Genomic DNA, 17092 nt, shown 5'->3' on the forward strand with positions numbered 1-17092 from the left:
GTCCAATTCTGTTACTGTTTTCAACAAAAATAAAATTACTGAGAGCTGGCTGAGAGTAGTAACAATGATAAGAAGGCTTAAAAGCCCAGCTCCTATTTTGTAAATGGATTTGGGAAGGAGGAAGCTCTCTGGCATGTAAGAGCCTGAATTTTCTGTGCCCTGTGGGATTTTCTTCATGTCATCCTCTCACCACCACCGCTGCTAGTCGGCTGAGGCAAAGAAAAAAAAAAAACCCATGATAACATTTTCCCAAGAGAGCGGCACATCTGGTTATTTTGTCCTTCACAAGTGTCTGATCATGTGTGAGCCCAAAATACAGAATCTAAGGCTTCCCCCTGCCCTGCTTTTTCATGGCTGCGGGCAATGCGTTCCTAAGGACAGAGATGCAACCCGCAGGTACACCTCATTTCACAACTTTGCTCACATTGTGCTGGTCACAGATGCAGCGATTTACAACTCCAACCGCACGTCTATTCAGGTTACACTTTTTATGCTGTGTCTTTAAAATACTCCCTCTTTTAGCTAAAACTTGTGGAGTACAATTCAGGAGCGAAGGCACCAGACCCTTCTCGGTTGTGCTTATAGGCAAAGGGGTTAAGGGAAAGCACGCTGCGGCAGGACTGAGATGGAATGTACCTTTTTAAACATCCTGGTGGAATCCTCACTTATCTGCATGAACCGCATAATCACATTGTTCAGATAGATGTCACTCAAAGTCGCATGGTCTTTGCTCTCTCTTCGTACTTGGTTCAGAAGCAGGTACCAGCAGTTCACCGGGGACAACAAGTTCTGGTCTTTCCTGAGAAGTGACGAAACACAGAATTACCATTAATTTCGAAGCTGCCCCAGCCAGCTGAGGGAAGTCTCCAAGGCACCAGGGGAGCCACAATGGATGGCTATTGCTGCCTTTCTTCCTACTCCGGGCATTGCTCAGAGCAGGCGACTCAACAGCCCGCAGAACAGCCTTCCACACTGTGATGGCGGACAGCCAGCGACTCCCTAGGCTTGGAAGGAAAGACTTGGACCAAGAATACCAGTCGAAACCCACACTCCTGACAAGGGCCATGGGACCCTAATATACACAGTAAGCAGGCAGGCTTTCAGCTTTAAACACCCCATTGAAGAAAGTCGTTGATATTTACATAAAAATCTATTGACTGCTGTCTCACAGACAGACTGTGGTTTGCCACTGCACACAAAGTCTGCTTTGACTGTCCAGTCTGCTGCTGGAAAAGAGATTTGGCTAGGTATGCTTTCCATGGAACATACATTTGAGGATTATTTATTAATCCCCTGATATATAAACTCCAGCTTCCCAAAAAGTGTTCCCAGGAATCACAACTTTACAACATTGTCGGAAGGTTCATGAATAAGAACCAAGAAGTTTACTGGCTTATGACTTGTCATTAAACTATTTCATATTTGTATCGACACTTTGTTTTATTCTATTATTTTAATTTTATTTTTTTCAGTACGCTCCACACCCAACGTGGGGCTCGAACTCACGATGCCAAGATCAAGAGCCACAGGGTCTAGAACTGAGCCAGCCAGGTGCTTCTACCTTGTTTTATTCTAGATAATAAAGCTAAAATTGAATATAAACCACAAAAGATGACCTGTAAAAAATCTTAAAGAAAACCTCCAAACAAAACGAGTAACTAACTGGGATGTTACTGCTTCCAAAAAAAAAAAAAAAAAAAGTACAATGCTTTTGTTTTTTTGAAGTCTAACTGAAAAATGACGAAAAGGCACCAGGTGGCTTATCCTAACTCAGGGACACCTAGAGCCATTTTTTTTAGACTAGTTATCCTACTCTTCATGATCATTTATGACTCTGAATATTAAGTTAGGAAAGAAATCATTAAGTCAGCTCTTTCTGCCTGTAAGTTCTTCAGATTCAGGATTTGACACTGAATCAAGTCAAAACGCTCTGCAGAAGAAAGAGGAAGTAAAGGGCGGAAGCAGGATCAGGTGCAGGGGGAAAGTCCTCTTCTAGGGTCCGAGCACTAGTTCACACTAGAAAAGCCTCCTGGCACACAAAAATTACAGCCCCAACCTAGAGAACCTCCTTTATTCCCCCTCAAAGCCATCAAGCAAGGGGCACTGGTTCTATGGAGGACAATGGCCCTTCTACTGACATTCTCTATTCAGTCAGCCCAAGAGATAAAGGTCACCTTATTATACTGACTTTTATGTATGTCCTTTATGCTGAAGCAACCCATAAATTCTTTGAGAACATTTCCTGCTTTGACAACATTTCCCATGTTTTTGTATCCTGAGTGCCCTCTCCAGGGTAAGCATTAAATAAGTGTTATTTCACTCACTGAAGAAACACATATTATTGTGTGATAACAATACCAACAACAATAATAGCAGCAGCTATCAGGCACTGAGCACCTACTCTAAGAAATACTACACAAAAGCAGAGAATATGGATCTATACTGTCTAAGCTCAAATCCCAGAACTACACTTACTAGCTATGTGATCCTGGCCAAATCATCTAAACTTCTCTCTGCCGCTGTAACTTCATTTGGAGAATGGGTAAAATAACAGTATTTATAAGATCCTTATGAGGATTATTTCAGTTATTACATGTATATTTTAATGCTTACTATAATGCCTTACATCCATAATAAGTGCTCTACAAAGTTAGCTATTTTTATCTAGCGGCTGGTCTAAAGACTTTACACACAGTAACCCTACATAATCCTCACCACTACAATTTAAGGCAGAAATTCTTTGTATCCCCTCTATCAGTGACAGACGTGAAGCTTAGCGAGGCATTCTGATTTGCTGTTAAGACCAAAGCCAGTATCGGAGTCTTGGGGTCGAGGAAGGCTGACCTAATTAATAAGCCTTGGTCTTCTGTCAGTGGCAGCTTTAAGCTAAGGACTGCTCTACATCATGAGCTCCCCAAAGCTGAGTACTATGCCCAAGACTGAACATTTGTTTGGTGGAGAGGAGAAGACACACTGATTGCATAACCCATGCCAGCTATCAATCACATCAAGGACTTCATCATGTTTCTCATTTAATGGCCATAAAATCTCATTTTACAAGTTAGGAAAACAAGGCTCAGAAAGGGTAAGAAACTTGGGGCGCCTTGGTGGCTCAGTCGGTTAAGCGTCTGCCCTCGGCTCAGGTCATGATCCCAGGGTCCTGGGATTGAGTTCCGCATGGGGCTCCATGCTCAGTGGGAAGCCTGCTTCTCCCTCTGCCTGCCGCTCCCCCTGCTTGCGATCTCTCTCTCTCAAATAAATAAAATCTTAAAAAAGAAAGGAAGAAAGAAAGAAAGGGTAAGCAACTTAACCAAAACCATGCAGCAAAGCCAGTACTCAAACCAGGTCTGGCTCTTTCATAAAGTCTGTTCCTTGATTTTCTTCCTAGTCTTGATTTGTCCTTTCTGTAGATTTATTATCCATCTTACCTTCATTCCCATATTCAATAAACTTACCCAAGTCAAAGAAAATTCCAAACGGTTTACCTTTTGACAAAAACATCAACAAACTGGGAGAAAGAAAAAGGGGCAGCTGAAGCCCTGAGGGATCAGACTAAGGTGCATGGGCCCATACCAGTTTTCAGTTCATACCCGATTACCAAGTGTGCAGAAGACATTCAAAAATATTTACTGAATGGATGAATGGGCTGTTCTTCTTATTTGTAATCACTTTAAAAAGGGACAGTTACTATAATACAGTACTGGCTCCAGTCTCCTTTCCAGCTCTAGTCTCTGTCAAGTACACTGGATATCTGTCTACCCTGGGAACCATCACTAAGATTTATTTCTATGTTGGACCAACACGAGAGGTTAGCCATAAGAAAAAAAAAAAAAGTATTCCCTATCTAGAATTGTTCTGCATTGCTTCTGCAAAAGAACCCTGGCCATAGAAAGGTATAAAAGCGTATAAAAGAAAACAGCAAAGCCAATGGTGAAGACGACGACGGGCTTCTCTGCAACCCCCTCCAGTTTGCAGCTCAGCCTTAGCAGACAGGCCTCCTTCGTGTTGCAAGGGCGTAGGTGGTTTTCTGTTTTACCAATGCACTGCGACAGTAGTTGTGCTGGTCCCGATTTTAGGCAGAAGTGCAGTGCAATAGGGTTGGTGGTAGGAAGCCTTTAGTCCCACCTCTCTACCTTGCACAGGCCTCACCTTCTGTCCCACCTGGGACTAAAAGCTGGACATAAATGTCCACTTGAGTTTTCAGTTCCCTCTTCCTTTTCTGGCTCCTAGAAATTTCCCTTACTTTCCCAGGAGTTCAGTTACACATTTAAAATGATGTCTATTATATTTTAATAAGCATTTCTGGGAGTTTTATAGCAGAAATACTTTTCAGATTACCTAGTCTACTATTTTTCCAGAAAAGACTGTGTTGCCTTTTAAATATCTCCTAGACAAGTCTATTTCTCCCTGCAGTGTTCCTAGTTCTTTTGACAGAACTGTGAGAGCCCGCTACATGGTCTTCCTCCCCCCACTTCTTCCAGTCCACAGTCCTATCTACGGTCTTTGTCATCATTCTAAAATGCAGGTCATCTAAGGAGTGCCTGGGTGGCTCAGTCAGTTAAGCGTCTGCCTTTGGCTCAGGTCATGATCCCGGGGTCCTGGGATCAAGCCCCACATCGGGCTCCCTGCTCAGTGGAGAGCCTGTTTCTCCTTCTCCCTTTGCATGTTGTTCTCACTGCTGTGCTCTCTCACTCCCTCTGTCAAGTAAATAAATAAAATCTTAAAATAAATAAAAATAAAATGCAGGTCTGCGTTGGTCACTCTTCTAATTAAAACTCTCCAAAGGCTTCTCATGCCCTCAGGACAAAGTCCAAACTGCTGAGTGTGCTCTACAGGCGTCCTGGAGCTGGCACAATTTGCACCTGCAGCCACACTGCTCACCACCTCACCACTCACTCCCACCCAACTACTGCCCGCAAAACTGCCTTACACCACTTTCCCTTCTACTGCCTGATGCAGGATGTCCCCCTTGCCTGGAACATCCTGCTCTGGGCCCCTCAACTTGACAACTAGTCCTTCATGTCTTCACTTACGTATCACTTCCTCCAGGACCTTTCTCGAACCTTCCCTTCCGCACCTCCACTGTAAAATAGATTTCCATCGGGTCTGTCTGTGGCATCCTGCACTTAACCCTGTCACAGTATTTGTATACTCCATTAAAGTTGCCTGCCTACTTGTCTCTGTCTCTAGGATCTAAATTACAAAGCAAATTTCATGATCGGAAAAAAATCTATGTATTTTTTAAACAAAGGAAGTACACTTAATTCAAAGTTCATTTTTTTGTTTGTTTGTTTGTTTTATTAATTCAAGATTTAACTGCACTTGGTCATACCCATTTTACTAAAGATCCTTGTTTTAAGTCAGTCTCAACTGCACTGACCACAAACACGATCGGGAGGTAGGGAGCTAAACATAAGCAACCCCTACTGCTTATTTTCATACAAAATCACTACAGAAATCCTGAGGTCTTTGCTTGAAGAAGCAGCCGTGTTAAATGTGCCCACTGAAATATCTACCTGGTAGAGACCAACTCCCACTTTTCTGTAATCAGGAATTTTATAAACATACACCTTTTTATTTATAAAGCTATCCATAAATATATATTTATTGGAAAGAAAACATGTCAAGAGAACACTTAAAATGTGATACACTAATGCTCACAAATTACGTACAAGAGTTGCTTGTACGTAGGCAGATATGCTAATCTGCAGCTTCTCAAAGACAGAAAATTCTAAAACCAAGAAGGGTGGGAAGACGGTAGGCTATCACCTTGGAAAGATGAATTTGAGTCAAGACTCTCTTACTTGTACTGCTGATGATCCTTAGTGCTTCTTGTTTTCGCCATGAACCTTTCCGCTAACTTCTCTAGGTTCCGAGAATATTCCGTCTCAATTTCAGCTTTTTTCCGGAAGAAATCCTGCAGGTCCTGGAGAAGCTGAACTCTCATCTCTGTCTGCTGCTCCAAGCATTTCTGCTGTTCTACCAGCTGAGCTCGAATTTCTAAGGAAAGAAGAGAATCCATTTGAAGATTTTGTGAAAATTAGTGAGGTGTGCTGGTATGTGCAAGGTAAAGGTAACGAATCCTATTATACGTTTAGCTCTGAATTGGACCTGTATGAGATTGCTGGGTCTAGATTGGTTCTTTACATGATCCGCTGACCCTTTAAAAGAATGAGACAAGTCCCACGAAAGAAGGTCAGAGATTAGAACAGAAACGCGGGTTACATTTGCAATTCCACAAACATGCACGGAGTCAGGAGGGCAAAAAGTTAAAGCCTTTAAAGTAACAGTTCATAACATGTGACATCTTTGGGGAGTTGCGTACATTGTAATTTTTTTTTTTTTAAGATTTTATTTATTTATGTGACAGAGAGACAGCCAGCGAGAGCGGGAACACAGCAGGGGAGTGAGAGAGGAAGAAGCAGGCTCCCAGCGGAGGAGCCCGATGTGGGACTCGATCCCGGAACGCCGGGATCACGCCCTGAGCCGAAGGCAGACGCTTTAACGACTGCGCTACCCAGGCGCCCCTGTAATTTTTTCAACAGCATTTTACCTCGACTATCCCTTCTGAGTCTGAATGGCAAAGATGCGAGCATCATTTCTTCTAGACTTCTGAACCACCGCATACTTGCCAGTTGGCACATACAGACACCGACATGTGGTAATTTGTATTTAGTGCATCAATTTCTAGTTTGTAAAACACGTAGCTTCTGGGTTTATAGGGATGCCGTGCCTAAAAATAATTTCTTTCTATATCCAAATAATCCATTCATGAATGGAGTCCTCAGATTCCACATTATAATTCTATTCACAACATCAAAGGCTCTTCATTTGGCCTCCACTTTTTACACCTTGTTCAAACTAACAGCTCTACTGACACATGTAATCCTGAAAAGAATCCTTTGATGATTTTAATACATTAGGAAGGTGAAGGTTAGTCTTTTACTGATTTAGGGAAAAATACAAAAGCAAAGGCGTGTCATGCAAAACTACCTGCAAATGACTAGAACAATGAAACATGTGTGTTTTAGAAAATGAGATACAGCAATAACTACTGACTTGCTTTTGTCTGAGACCCAGGGCTAATCCCGGACAAGAATGCTCATACTGGAAAACTTTATTTCATCTTTCCCAAAGTCAGTGCATTATTCCCTACAAATGAGGGCCTAATCTGAGTAGAGTAATAGAAATCAATGTCCAGGGGAGCCTGGCTGGCATAGTCAGTGGAGGGTGCAACTCTTGATCTCGGGGGTGTGAGCTTGAGCCCCACGTGACTATAGAGATTACTTAAAATCTTAAAAAAAATAAGAAGAAAAGAAATCAATGTCCAAATAACACCTCCTCAATTCCTAGTCTTCTTCTTCAGCAGAGAAAGACTGAGCTCACAATATGTATGCATACATTTGGCCATGTTTCATCAAGCTCATTAACAACAGGGTGGTCAAGTTCTGAATGGCGAGTCAGGAAACCCGCTCAATTTAATAATGGCTAACAATAATCAAATACTATCCTACACCCTACTGACGTAGGTAGGAGTATTATCCTCATTTTACAAAGAAGGAACTGAGGTTTAAGGAGATTAAATACTTTATCCTGGCAAAAAAGACACAATAACTATGAAACGAGGCCCTCAAGAAGGTCATATTCCAGGCAACACTGCTTTGGGGAACGCTGGGAAAGGGTAGGAAGCATTTCTCAAGTGTCCTCTCTTCGTTTCTCCACCTCTAGATTGGGGGACCCTATTATTAATCTCATAGAAGTGTGGTGATCACCAGAGTGAAAACATTATTACAGGCTTTTAACTACCATGAACAGCATCTGGTTTTTAGTCAATCAAAGTAAGTGTTTTTCAATACAGTATTATAATCACCATGTCTGCCAAACTCTTTTCCCCACAAATACAGAACTATTTTTGTTTCATGAAGAAAAAGAGAAATCAAGGGTGGGGGTATTTCTCATTCAGAATCTCAGTAAGTTTTTGAAGATATAGTAATTTTAGCACATCTTGCTGTGCTAAGAGAAAATAAATCAATCGTCTTAGTCTGTCAACTAGGTTTTTTTTTTTTTTTCTTTTAAGCTGCATTAGTGCCAAATAAGAAATAAAAGTGGCCGAGAGTACAGATCTCAATAGAACTACACAAAAATTCTGTGGGCTTCCTTCTTCAATCTCATTCTTAGATTTTCTCTTGCTTGCTTCCTTCAGTGCTTAAAATCAAGAGCTAGGGAATTTTGAGGAGGAGGGATGTATTTAAACAGTTAAAAAATCTCATCTTCTTTTTGCAGGCAGTAACTGTTACTTCATATTATCTGTAATTTTCCCATCAAAACAGGACAGTAGCAGCATTTTTCAAGAAGGAAAATGTGAAGGGACAGAATCTAGGGTACTGTTGTAAGAAAATAAAACATGATCCAAAAACTGAAGGAGAATTCGTTTGATTACCTCTTTAATTTAGACAAGGTGGGGACAAATGAGGAAAAGATCACAAAAAGAGAACATAAGGAAAAAAATCAATATAAAAGTACTACATAAGATATGTCTTATTAGGAAGAGAAGACCTTTGGGCTCCTTACACCACACCGGAGCTGTAAGGCAGCACAATGTCAGAGTAGCTCGCTTCACCGCACATATGGTAAAGCTCTATTAATATGACCTCACTAGGTGGGATCTCACCTTATATGGCACTGACAAATTGAAAAGATTTTTAAATAAATGGGTAAAATAAACAGTCATATAAATGCTGGGCCACTGCTCAGAACAGATCAAAGAAGCCGGTGATGTGCTGCACCACACACTGTATCAGTCCTTGCAATGGGACTGCAGGGCGCTACAGGACATAGCACCACTGTCATCCCAGGTACCAAAGAGTCATTAGGGCTGGAACCAGTGAAAGCATCACATTAAGGAGTGATTTCTAGAAAAAGTGTGAGTCTTATTTCTGTAGAAGGGATTACAACTTCTCACCCACCCTCTTTAAAGACACTCTTTCACGACTCGTATTAGCTTTCGTGTATTAGTATTGATCGGGATCATTTTTTTGAGACTCAAGCTTCATTTTAATTTAGTTAACCAAGCCATTACTGAGCTCCTATTTTGTGTTAGGCAGGAGTTATGAAGATTTATAATACACAACTCCTTCTGGTAGGAAATACAAATCCCAAGTTGATATAGTATCAATACACTATGCTCAGTGCTCTAATGAAGAAATGTGCCAGGAAGCTATGGAAAGAGGACCTGACAGCAGAAGACTGTAGAAGAGCCTGGAAGACATAATGCCCTGAAGGATAACTATGTTATAAGATATACAGCTATAACCACCAAGAAAGTGGAAAGACGACCCACAGAATTGGGAGAAATATTTGCAAATTATATATCTAATAAGGAACTTGTATCTAGAATATACAAAGAACTCTTACAACTCAATAATAAAAACACAAGTAATCCAATTTTTTAAATGGGTAAAGAATCTAAATAGACATTTTCTCCTGAAAAGATCTACAGATGGCCAATAGCAGATGAAACCTGGCTCAACATCATTAGCCATCAGGAAGAGGCAAATCAAAAGCAAATGAGACACCCCTTCACACCTGCTTGGATGGTTATAATAAAAAAGACAGATAATAACAAGAGTTGGCGAGGATGTGAAGAAACTGGAACCCTCGTTCACTGCTGGTGAGAATGCAAAATGGCGCAGCTACTTTGGAAAACAATCTGGCAGTTCTTCAAAAGGTTAAACATAGAGTTAACACAGACTTATTAGCAAGTCCACTCCTATCTAGGTACATACCCAAGAAAAATGAGAACACAAAAATTTATATACAAACATTTATAGCAGCATTACTTATAATAGCTGAAAAGTAGAACAACCCACATGTCCATCAATGGTTGAACAAACAAAATGTGGTCTAGCCACAGAATGTTACTCAGCCATGAAAAGGAATGAAGTACTGATTCGTGCTACAACATGGATGAACTTTGAAAATATCACCTTAGTGAATGAAACCAGTCATGAAGGGAAACCAATTTTATTTTGAGATGTCTGGAATAGACTAATCCATCGAAAGCAAATATGTTGTTACTAGGGCTGGAGGAGTTGGGGGATATGGGAGGGGATTGCTAAAGGGTGTGGGGTTTCTTTATGGGATGATGAAAATGTTCTAGAAGTGACTGTGGTAATGGCTACAAACCAGTGAACATACTAAAAAACAGTGAATTGTACACTTTCAGTGGGTGAGTTAAATGATCTGTGACTTATAGCTATTATACCAAAAAAGATATACAGCTGTATCACAAACCCATGAAATTTTGGTTGTGAAGACATTTCTAAGAATGATGATAATAGTAATAACAAAATAACTCCTCATATTTCCATACCTAGTACTTTTTAGTTCTTAATCAAATCTGACAACATAGGGGCAAGTATTTTAAAATGTCTTCATGATGGCTCTTGCTTCAGTATTTTTACTTCATCCTGAATTTGTTTATAAGCCAGAGTAATAAATTTACTAACCGGCAATCATCAATGGTGTGTTAATTGTTACAATTTCTAATGGTATAGAAAAGATTTACCTAATATAACATCAGGAAGGGCTTATTACCATGACTCCCAAACAGCTACATGAAACAGCACAATCTCTTTTAGGCAGAAAAATGCCATCTCCGAGGAGGCTCTAAGCAGTTATTATTTAAATCTAGGTCAGGACCTACTAAATAATAATAATGGCCATTTTAACAGGGCTAAAATTTGCTGCTTTTTAAAAAATGACTTATCATTTCATTTCTGATCTACCAGAGCGCCACCACAGAAAGAATCAACATTAATAATCCAACAATACACAAAAAGTGTGCTTTCAAACTACTCAATTAATTTGTTAAAATTGAAACAGTTCCTCCAAGCTATAAAAATCTGCCAACTAATACTAAATAAAACAGAATTGCCTAGAAAAGGAAGAAACAGAGACATTTCCTCCTATTGCTCCGATAAAGAAAGGGAAGTCCTAATCCTTGAAATAAATGTGTGTGAGACCACAGAATGATGCATATTTCATGGAAAGAGTGAGTCCATGAGTCTGGGTTGCTTCTCTAAAATATTACTAAATGACTAGAACTAGTGCAGAAATATCGATAGATTGGGTGGGACACTCACGATCGTCCAGCAGATAGAAACGCAACGACATTTCTAAGTCATCACAAACCATCTCAATTATTTCATAGTCTTGTTTGGTCAGATTTTTCCTTATGATAATTAAAAAGTATACATTTTGTTAGAATTTATCAGTACCTTTATCCAATGGATATAAGGTATTTTCCCAAAGGAGAGGTGAAAGCCAATGGAATGTCTCAGAGAAGAACCCAATGATGCCCTAACTGGTTGCGTCAATTCACACGCTTACTGTTTACATGAATATTTATACAACCTTGCAGCTGTTGATTAGCTAACTATCAGGTGCAAACTTTGGTGAAATACGTTTTTTAGGGCAAAGACCATTTCTCCATTTCACCAGAAATCCAAGTCCAAGATTTATGCTTCTCTTACACTTTGCACAGATATTAGGTGACATCAATATGGACCCAGACTGGAGTTACAGTGTTATCTATTACAAATCATGGGAAGGGTGCTTGGGTGGCTCAGTTGGTTAAGTGTCCCACTCTTGATTTTGGCTCAGGTCATGATCTCATGGTCTTCGGATCGAACCCCACATGGGGCTCTGCACTCAGTGGGGAGTCTGCTGGAGATTCCCTCTCTCCCTCTCCCTCTGCCCCTTCCCCCACTTGCGTGTGCTCTTTCTCTCTCAAATAAATAAATCTTTAAAAAAAATCATGCAATATGAGGCAAGTCACTTAACCTCTCAAATTTTACCTTGTGAAATAACAGTCCCACCTCATACTGGTGAGGATTAAATGAGTAGAAATGAAAACCACGCGCGATCTGCAAACCACCACGAAAAAGGTGAAGATGCTATTATTACTAGCATTTGCAGGCTTTCATTACAAAGATATTCACTATTTCCTTGTGCCAGGCTCCCTACTAGGGGCTATAAAGAACAGGCTGAAAGTCATGAGCCCAATCCTCAGTGAGAAGACAGACAATGCAAACAGTGAGAGCCAGTAACCTTCAGGACCTTAAGGTATGAATGTCAAAGAGCAATGGAGGTGTGCGGAGGAAGTTTCCATGGTTGGGCAAAGGGGCAAACACAGGAGGTGATTCTGAGGTTGACCTAGCAGTTTGCTGATACACACAGGGGGAAGGGTACTCTGGGCTGAAGGAATAGCAAACTCCCTGCAAGAGGAGGGAGAGAACAAGGAGAGTTATACAAGGGTGTCTCTGCTGCTGAAACCCAACCCTGGACTGCTGGGGGGTCTGGCTATGGGCCTAGGGCAGCTCCATGCAGAACACTAAGAAGTAAGATTTTATATCTTAGGCCAGTTTCCCAAACTGGTTTGATGATAGAAACCACCCGGGGTGCTTATTAAAAATACCTGTGTCCAATCTCCTTGGCTGGCTATTTTTATCTTGTTGGTCTGGCAGGACCTGGAATTGAGGATTTTAATTAAGTGCGCAGGTGAATCTTTTCACTGGGCAATTTTCAGGAAACACGAGTGAAGAACTGAACAATTCTGAATAAGGAAGACATATAATCTGACTTGCATTCCAGAAAATCACACAAATAACTAATTAAATAAATGAAATGCTAAGCATCCTACACCTCATGAAATAAGAGTTTCTTTTGTAGACTGTATGGTTCCCTATTTGAATTATGAATTACCAGGCAAAACAAACCAACAATAAAACCCTCACAAGAATGAATGGTATCCATGTTCTCCCCTGCCTAAGCCTATTATTTTAATTAGTTATGAATCACTCATTTCTGTCATCTGGTGTGGAACTAATGAGTATTTCCATTTAATTTGTTATCAGAAAGCAGAAGCTGATTTTCAACCACATTGTGGAGAAACCTTTAGAGCTGTGCCGCCCAATATGGAGCCATTAGTCACACTGAGCGCTTCCAATGTGGCTAGGCCAAACTGAGATGTGCTGTCAGGGTAAAAATACACGCAAGATTTCAAAATCTTAGTATGAAGAAGAAAGGATGTAAAATGTCTCACTGATTATTGTTAATGCTGCCATTTAAAAATGTAGACATTGGGGAAAAAACTCTAAACATTGGGTTATAGAAAAGACATTTAAAATTCTCCACCTGTTTCTGTTCACTTTTTAAAATGACTACTAAAAAATCTAAAATTAGAAATGTGGCTCATCTATATGACAAAGGTCCTTTAAGATACAAGCCCATTAGCAACTGAGTTTCTCATAGGTGAAATCTGAAATGTGGAGTTCTCATCAGAAGAGGTTTTTGAAGAATTAGCAGGCTTGATCAGAAGACAGAATTTAAGCATAATGCACATACGGGATAGAATACAGAGTAGCAAGACACTAGCTGCAGTTAGAAGTGTGACCTTGGAGGAGTAACTATTTCTTCGGAATCCTCAACTGCAGAATGGTTACTAATTAGATGCCATATTCCCCCTTCCAAAGACAATGAAAGGTTTTAACAAGAAATGAACAGACTTTCCCATCTTGTAAAGCACCATATTGGCCAATTATCACAAAATGTGTAATGAAAAAAGAAGAAAGACATTCTAGATTTGATAATATTGACTACATAGGCTAAAGGACTTTCAGAAAAGAAAAGATCATGGGCCAGTTGGGGTTATCATCGGTTCAGAGGGCACTGACATCAGTTCAGAGGGCACGGACTCCGTAATGCCTTTAAGGATATGCAGGATTTGGAAGGCTGTGCAAATCTGGGGAATGGAAATGTAGTTCCTTAAACTAAAAATTACATTTTTGACACTCTGACCCAGAAGAGTTAGGTTCTAGGGAAGGAACTTTGGTTGGCTGAACCAAATGTAACCTTCCAGGTTATTGCCTCATGGAAAATATAACTCCCTAATCTTTCTACTTTTAAATTAAGAGATCACCAACAATTTAAGCAAACTAAATAGCATAGACAAATATGAAATGAGGTTGCTTCCATTCTAAGCTGAAAACTACGATCTCACCTACAACTCTAGAGATGGTTAGCATATTTGCGGGAGAGTAGAATTATGATAAAACCTTTTGGAATACAACAAGGTAACTGTCCTCTTAGTACAGTTAATCCTCATAGTTTTGGATATAAAAGTAAAGTCAATTTCACAACATATCTGACACTTAAAGAGAGGCTGTATCCACTTTTCTAAGTTTTCATTACAACATCTTCATTCGAAAGGACAGTAACCTCAGTATTCTTCTAGAATAAAAGCTTAGTACAAAAGCATCAGCTTTCATAGCTTTTGAAAGCCGAATATATTTTGGCCTAGATAACATTTTCAGGTGAAGTATGGAAAACAAATTTGCACTTTTTTTTTCCCCCAATGAAAGCTAGCTAGCCAGCATAAAAGGCAATAACTTAAGGGGATCAGTTATTGCAGTTTAACACATTGCAGGAAAGGCCGGTTTAAGGAAGTACGTACAGGAATGATTCACGATCATGCCTGCATTTGGAATGCACAAGAGGTAAGATTTCATTAACTTCCCCATAATTAAGCAAGGACATTTCAGACCGTATTAGTAGACTGATTTTTACTACCAGAAAAAGACCATGTGTGAAAATCATTGATCTGTAGAGAGCACGAAGATTTACATTTTGGAATGGTTTGTGTTGCTGACCTTTCAAAGGTTCAAGGCATTCTCTAAATGTTGACTTTCTTTCCTGATATAATTCAACACGAAGTCTCATGGAATAAACAGAAAAGCTTGCGCATTTTTTTGGAATAAGTTTTAAGAATGAAAAACTTTTACAGTAGTTTAAATTCTTTGTACTGAGTTACTTGCAAATTGAGGTCCCCCCCCCTTTTTTTCAAGGATTTTTAAGTAATTTCTACACCCAACATTTGGTCTTGTACTCACAATCACGAGATTCAAGAGTCACATGCTTTACTGATTGAGCGAGTCAGGTGCCCCAAATCGAGCCTTTTTCAAATTAAGGCTCTTTTCCTTATTGCAGTAATTACAGTTTTAAAATGTACGGTTTAGCCTCCCAAGCAATTTACCATTTACATGGTAAATCCCAGGAGAATATTTATTGAGTTCCTACTATGTTCCAGATTCTGTGACAGGTGCTTGATATAGCTTAGCTCATTTAATTTTTATAGCAATCACATAATGTAGTGCCTCCATTAAATAGATGAGGATATCAAAGTAGAGAGAGGTTATTTTGTCCAAAGTTATATAATTATTAAGTGCTAAAGCTTGGGTTCCCATTCAGGTTTGTCTGATTCCAAAATTCATGATACAAAATTATAATGTTCAACAATTAACACATAGTGTATAATTATGCCCAAGTGATCCAAGCTCGCCTTCCAGATAATTTGTTAGAATGTATATAGATACTGCATATAACTTAATGTATCAAATAAAATTTAACTAAGTATCTCGCTAGCATCATTTTAAAAAAATGATTACATTTCTATTATTTACTTAATTAAGAAACCCAAAAGAACCTCCTCCTCCCCTGAAAAATTCAAATATTTTATAAAAACTAGTTAAGTGACTAATACTAATTCCCTAGTGTTTCCTGAATGTTGTGGCTTTATGGGAAATTGTGTATTTAGGCCAACTGCTGCTGTTTTTAAATTGTGTTTCAAGTTGCTGTTTTAAATTATAAATTGTTATAAATTGCTAAGATGTTAAAATTACTGTAAAGCTTTGAACTACACAGATTATAAATCCCTGAATACAAATACCATGTCTTTAAATTTTCGTAGAGCACATAATAGATACTCGATAACCATCTCTGATGAATGTTTGCTTTAGTAAAGACAACAAGTTGTCAAAAGGCTTAGTTAGGTACATATGGACTCAAGACCCAAATTTTGCTAATTCATAAAATGTTTTTTTCCATTCCCCTCTCCCCAAGGCCATTGCCCCAACACTACCTCTTCTTTCTTTGCTCCATGTGGTCCTTCTGGCATCCAGCCCTACAAGGTTTCCCCCATTAACCATACCCTATTTGGTCAACAGTGGAAAAAGACTCCAGTTAAATCCATTGACTACCATGTTTTGCACATCTCTCAATTAAAGGTATTTTATATGTCTACTTCTACCATAGAGGATACCTTCATCTAGGAAAATGACAAAGGAAACACTAGTCATTTCACTTAATTTTCTTTAAGTCTCTACTAAAGACTTTGATTGGATTGCTACTGGTGACTTTATATTTTATGCTGATTTAACTACAGGTCAGTAAATGAGAGCTCCAATAACCTCTGGCTCCAAGTAACTGGAACTCTGACTCAGGAGGTGATGCAAGGAAACCAGAAAGTGGTCAAGTACTTATGCTTCCTCAACATTCAGTTCACATTTACTGATGGTCACAGTTCTCGATCATAGAATAAATGCCTTTCAAGCTTTAGGCTACAAAATCCTTAAAAGAGATGCCATTAAAATACACACACACACACACACACACACACACACACACACACGGGGCGCCTGGGTGGCACAGCGGTTAAGCATCTGCCTTCGGCTCAGGGCGTGATCCCGGCGTTCTGGGATCGAGCCCCACATCAGGCTCCTCCGCTAGGAGCCTGCTTCTTCCTCTCCCACTTCCCCTGCTTGTGTTCCCTCTCTCACTGGCTGTCTCTATCTCTGTCGAATAAATAAATAAAATCTTAAAAAAAAAAATACAGACACACACACACACACACCCACGTATATTAATATGTATATCTTTCAAGATTTTTCAGGCCTAAGCAAATACTGAACAGCAACCAGCTTGTTAAAACCAGCTTGTAAAAAACAGGAGTGCCTGGGTGGCTCAGTCAGTTGAGTGTCTGACTCTTGATTTCAGCTCAGGTCATGATCTGAGGGTTGTGAGATTGAGCCCCTAAATGGGCTCTGAATTCAGCGGGGAGTCTGCTTGAGATTCTCTCTCCTCCCTCTGCTCCTCTCCACTGAGTGCACACACTCTCTCTCTCTTCCTCAAATAAAAAATAAATATTTAAAATGTTAGAAACATTAATTCTCTTCATTACTGTATCTCTTCAAAG

The 17092-nt window shown here is 39.7% G+C and overlaps 1 protein-coding gene across 3 annotated transcripts in view; it reads right to left on the reverse strand.

Moving 5' to 3' along the window:
* SRGAP1 (SLIT-ROBO Rho GTPase activating protein 1) overlaps positions 1-17092 on the reverse strand; it is a 257927-nt gene that overhangs the window by 122549 nt on the left and 118286 nt on the right. For all 3 annotated transcript variants that reach the window (XM_045789676.2, XM_045789675.2, XM_087869002.1), the window contains exons 2-3: positions 5805-6000; positions 637-799 (exon numbers count right to left, since the gene is read on the reverse strand). In XM_045789676.2, coding sequence (XP_045645632.1) covers positions 637-799; positions 5805-6000 — 359 coding nt within the window. The remainder of the gene's footprint in view (positions 1-636; positions 800-5804; positions 6001-17092) is intronic.

Source organism: Ursus americanus, chromosome 17, assembly GCF_024610735.1.
Source record: "Ursus americanus isolate L20-20 chromosome 17, mUrsAme1.1.p, whole genome shotgun sequence".
NCBI lineage: Eukaryota > Metazoa > Chordata > Mammalia > Carnivora > Ursidae > Ursus > Ursus americanus.